This window comes from Pteropus vampyrus, unplaced genomic scaffold (genome assembly GCF_000151845.1).
Source record: "Pteropus vampyrus isolate Shadow unplaced genomic scaffold, Pvam_2.0 Scaffold18, whole genome shotgun sequence".
Taxonomy (NCBI): Eukaryota; Metazoa; Chordata; class Mammalia; order Chiroptera; family Pteropodidae; genus Pteropus; species Pteropus vampyrus.
Genome location: NW_011888799.1, coordinates 9,333,459 through 9,339,265, shown reverse-complemented (window position 1 = coordinate 9,339,265; position 5,807 = coordinate 9,333,459). Strand labels below are relative to the sequence as shown.

The 5,807-nt window shown below is 41.4% G+C and overlaps 1 protein-coding gene across 1 annotated transcript in view; it reads left to right on the top strand.

Moving 5' to 3' along the window:
- ADGRF5 (adhesion G protein-coupled receptor F5) overlaps positions 1-5,807 on the top strand; it is a 64,363-nt gene that overhangs the window by 26,118 nt on the left and 32,438 nt on the right. Inside the window, exon 6 of the mRNA XM_011354790.1 lies at positions 4,907-4,965. Coding sequence (XP_011353092.1) covers positions 4,907-4,965 — 59 coding nt within the window. The remainder of the gene's footprint in view (positions 1-4,906; positions 4,966-5,807) is intronic.

Sequence of the window (5,807 nt, the reverse complement as noted above, 5' to 3'; positions counted from 1 at the left end):
AAAGTGGTCCCAAGATATGGTCATGACAAACTACTGGGTCCTCTCACCCTGGGTAATCAGGAGGTATAGCAAGGACTGGTTCGGGATATTAATAAGTAGCAAGTTCCCTTTTTGGGGACATCATAGGTCAGGAAATAGAAACCGGGTACATGCCTGGATGAGAAGCAAGGCATTAACTTTCTGGTCACTGACTCCCTTTCAAGGTCATATCAGCTCTCCTATGTCTCAGAGGACATCACATGTATGCAGTAGAAGCTGTGACATGGTACAACCCTTTGTCCTTTAAAAGGTTACTGCTTTGTAAATGACAAAGCACTACAGATGTTAGGCTTTATTATTCTAAAATGGAGGCAAGAATAAAATTCTTGTTTTTCAAAAATCTTTTCAAATTTTTATATTTAAAATAGTCTATCACAATGTCAGTCTATGCATCTTAATTTTTAGTTCTTAGTATATGCTGTTTGAGCCTGAAATACCTGTCTTATAGCTCTCTTTGGATTTCATTTCTCAGCAAATTCTACATTAGCATTAGTTTCCTTGAATTACTGGCTCTGTGATCAGATGCCAATGTGCACTGAGTCATCCAGTAGCCAAAAGCCTATTCCGTGTTCCTCAAGTGCATTTGCGCACAGGACTTTTCCGTAGACCATTTCACAAAACTAGTTACGTTGGCACATTTTAGGAAACATCCTTCTATATTCCCATAACACAGGCCTTCTGCCTCTGAAATTATTTCCCCTACTTATGTGAAAAAGTTAATAATTTAATAGATGTGTAGTTAATTTTGTTTTGCTTCTCATTTTTTAAGGAAACCTTTGGTATCTATTTGGGTACCAGAAAGCAAATCTAGTAAACAAAACAGACCAGTAAATATCAATAAATAAGTCATTCGTTTTCATTGAGCAGCTTGTGATTATGAACATTTGAGCTTTCGTTGTGAGCTTATATTACATACACTCAATATAGACATATTAACAAACTCTCCCTGGTTTATTTTGTTATATTGGAGGAGGCTTGACTTCAAGGGATTCCACTATTTAGGTCATTTTAGAAGCATTGTGAACCCAAGTTTACAAGTTGGGTTAACAAATTTATGACTTGGATAAATAAATTTCTCTTTTAAGATGCAAATGCCTGGGAGGGTTTAATTATCTTGCCAACAGGACTGGTCATTCACCGTTGAAAGGGTGAATCCCTTTTGATGGCTGAGAGATCTTGAGGCTCATGGACCTCAGGGCCAGCTGGGACGGCTGGGTAGAGTAGACTTAGAGAGAAGCCAGTGAGGTGGGTGGGTAACGCACATTAGATTTACTGGCTATGATGCAAATGTCTAAGTGTCCCCAAATCTTCTCCATTCCCCTCTTCTCAGGCTTCCGCTTGCCCATTCTTCCAATGGCTGACCTTCTGATCCTTTTTAGAAAGACATTTTTAATAATAGCAAACAAAACTGAGGCATTTTAAAACCAGACAGTATGTGTAAAGCACCAAAAAATACGTGGAATGCAGTAGGTGGTCTGGAGTTGATAGCTTTTGTCATCCTCTTAAAACATATTTGTCTTTTACATGGGAGTCAGAAGTTCTTCAAATACTACCCCTACATCCTTCTCAAAAATGAACAAACAAAAATGAAATAAAAAGTGTTTTCTCAGTAGAATTTCACATCAGTAGGAAAGAGTTTGCCAGAGGGGGTCTTGTTGGCTCCCTTCAAATCCCCCCTGCTGATGCGCAGCACCCTCGCTAGCTGCCTTGATTTCCTCTGTTCCTTATGTTTCTGCTCAATTCCCACCTACTTCTGGAGCACAGGATTGCAAGAACTCACTGGAACTCTCTTGTTCCTCCTATTTCAGAAACAATTATTCTCTGGCTTTCCTTCAGATAGTCACTCTGCTGAGCCTTTGTCTAGATGCCCATTTGCAGAACAAACAGCTCAGTGATATGACTTTGGTCCAGTTTTAGAAATAAATTCAAAGCCCTCTGTTTCCAGAGCATTTTTCAATACCCCCGTAGCATCAGAGTCTGTTTGGGCTGCTCGCATTTGACTTGAAATGTAAAAGGCGCAATTTTACTTCTACTCTATATTTGTTATCTATTGCTGCATAACAAATTATCCCATACTTAACATTCAAACAACAAAAATGTATTATGTCACACAGTTTCTGAGGGCCAGAAATCTGGGAGGAGTGAAGCTGTGGCTCTAGCTCAGAATCTCTCATGAAGTTATAGTCAAGCTGTCACCCAGAGGGGTGGTCATCTGAGGCTCAACGGTGGGTAGAAAATCCACTGCCAAGCACATTCGTGTGGTTGTTGGCAGGCCTCGTTCCTCACTGGTTATTGGCTGGAGACCTCTGTTCCTTACTCTGTGTGCCTCACCATGACATGTCCTCATGTGATGACAGCTGGCTTCCCCCAGAGCAAGTGGTCCAGGAGAGAATGGGAGGGAGCCACCAAGATGGAAAAGCCACACTGTCTTTCATAACCTAATCTCAGTGATATACCAGCATGTCTGCTATATTCTATTGGTTACACAGACCAACCCTAGTACAATATGAGAGGAAACTATAAAAGGGTGTGAATGAATATCCTGGGGCAGGGATGATCAGGGAAGGCTGGCTATCATATACTGTATGTCCAGGAATCTGTTTATCACATTGTCATTGTAGGAATCCCCTGGATTAGTGGAAGTAGTCATCTTTTAGATGGTCTTGCCTAATAGCATGGTAATGCATCTGGGAATCATGGGAATTGCATGTAGTAGTACTGAACTTCCCAGAAGGGCATTAGGGAGGGAAGTTAGTCTATAAATACTTGTAGTCTATAAATGCAAAAGGGATGACCACCTTCTCTCTCCTCACTGGTCTCATTAATGATAGTCTGCAGACCTACTGGAAATGAAATCTGGTGCTCCTGTGAGACAGGCTATAGGTGGCCTCAGGAACAGTGCCTCCACAATCTCACTTGTCAAGAGCATGACAACTCCCCTGCAGGGAATCACTGCAGTTGCCTTAAAGGACTGCCTCCCAAAGGACCTTTTTGCCAACTCCAGGGAGGTAAGTAACTGCTCATTAAATGTTCAATTGTTGAGTGGCTATTTAATATCAGCTCAAGCAAATGGTTCTCTGTCCTGTGGCCACTTAAATGCTAATGTGCGATTTTGAAATATTGCCCTGTGTTTTTCAGCTGTTACCCTGAGAATGTTGGTCAGACTCAATGTGGGCTTTCAAGAAGATCTCAGGAACACTTCCTCTGCCCTCTACAGGTCCTACAAGACTGACTTGGAAAGAGCAGTAGGTTTTGGTCCCAGGAGCCTCCTAAGCAACTAAGGGTTCAGGCCGAACTGAGTCTATTGCATTGACAGTAGATGGTTTGCTTGGATCTGCCAGAATTTACGAATGTGGATGCCCAAGCTATTCCTATACATCTAGGATGATGAACTAAGAGGTGCTCAAATAAGACTATTCAGGAGATGATTTGACATCATCTTGACCTATAGGTGAAATTCTTCCCGGGGTAGAATTAATTCAGATAAGATTTGGTGGCATCGACTCACTGAAACCTATTCAGAGGCCCAAGAATCTGGTCTAGAAGCACCAGATGGTGCATTTCTATTTGTCTTCATACACGACATGGATGAAACCCCTAACATCTTTTGGGCAGACCAGCTTAAAACTGGCACAGAGAGTTCCAAATCACTCTACACTAGAGGTCCCTAGGCATTCACATTTAAGATTTTAATTTTAGTCAAGTAAAAATAGAAAATGTCTCTATTGTTAACTGTGTGCCAAACACTGTTCTAAATGCTTTACATTTGATTAATTCACCCAAACCTAAATGTTTTGCTTGAGTTAACTCATTTGGAATAGAGCTTTCCAGCTGGTGTGGCACAAATTATTACAGGTGGGCTAAAATAATGACTTGCCTTAACTCTGGGCAACTGAGCCCCTGCCTCAGGCCAGGAGGAAGCCAGGGACTTATCCCAATGTGTCATACAAATATTATAAATTTCCATGGGTGCCATGATGAAATGCTGATACAACAGTATTCTTAGACATCTGATTTGCATACTTGGCATTTAATAGTTCATGAGAACCCTCCACACACACACACACACACACACACACACACACACACACACACGCATGCAAACACACACTCCACACTAAATTGTATACTTTGAGAGAAGAAAGAGTTACATATTAATCTTTGGATCTCACTCATCCAGTGCTTTGAACATCACACCTGCCCTATAAATGTGATTTCTAATCAAACTGAATCTCCTGTAGGGTTGATATTCAGAGAAATGACGTAGAGTAAAAACATCATTGAAAACCATATTGGTTCAACCAGTGCTGCAATATATTAAGTGAGGGATCAGGCAGTGTGGTGGCCATAAGAACACCCCTTATACATCTCTAACTATAAGGAATGTAATTGACCAAGGGCCCCAGCTGCTGCCTTTGAAAGCCATGACAGTGCTTGCTGCTCTCTGTTGATGAATGAGCATGGCAGGTCTATGTCTGGCAGACATAGACTCCTCTGAAAGCTTTACTGAACTGTCTCAGGCTGAGTCTGGGATGAATCCATTTAACTGTTTTTCCTACTCTCTTTCACTCGGGGTCTGATGTTTCTGCCTTCCCACTGCCTCTCCCACACTCTTTCCGAGGCATTTTCCTGAGTAAATTTCTTGCATGTTTAATCTGGTGATTGCTTCTTGGAGAACCCAGACTGACATAGGTAGATAGGAATTACTTCGTCGAAGACCTGCCAATGCCAGTGCTCATAAATAAAATATGCAAGAGAATATTTTGCCTAGGCTTATAGGAATATGCACTTTGTACTCTGTTTTAAATCTTTGACATCTCTCTCACTAGACCTTGATACATGACACTTGTCTTGCTTTATTTTCCAGTTCCGGAAAGGTTACAGTATTTTACCGGGCTTCGAATCGGTGACTGTGACAGGGTTCAGGTAAGAAAGCTGTAATTTCGTCATTTCTATCCAATGGCAGAAGCCAACTCATTAGTGAAAGAAAAAAGCCTATTAGAAGGGCATCATCTGGGGGGCTAAACAGGACCGGTTTGGTAGAGGTGAAGACAAGGCCAGATTGCTGGGGCTTAAACGGACTTAAATTTTGAGAACCGTAACTCACTACTTAGGAGGAAGGTAAAAAAAAGACTCATGTTTATTCTATGCACACAAGCATTTTACAAAGATATGAGATAAGTTTATAGTTTAGAGAGTTCAGAAATATAAAGGTGAAATAATCTCTTGCAATGATGCCTTTATTGAAGAAAAGTTGGCCAGCCAGCCATGACCACAGATGCATGCTGTAATGTAAATTGCACCGCCCTGGAGTTGGGCACCCTGGCAGACCTGAGAAGGTTTGCACAGTATTTCAAAAAATTAGTTGCCAATCTTAAAAATTAAGAGTGTTTACAGAAACATTTAGGGTTTTGGCTTCACTTGACATTCAGCATATCTATAACCCTGGGCCAGGCCAGCATGGCTGTGTGACAACAATCTCTGCATTGTGGCTGCTACCCTATGACCAGCTTATGTGATTCAGTTCACTCATCCCCGTCTGGCTATTTCTTTCATTTGCATTACCTGTCTGCAGACATATGAGAGTGCAAGCTCTGCCTTGGGCTTCCAATTAGAGATTTAAAACACGTTGATTTCAGTGAACCTTTGATGAAAAAATTACCCAGGCTGTTTCTGCCATTTTGTTTTCCCATGCAATAAATCATAAAGATCTAGACTCTTCCAGGTCACTTACTGCTTTACTGAACCAAGTGGTCTCCATCCAGGCC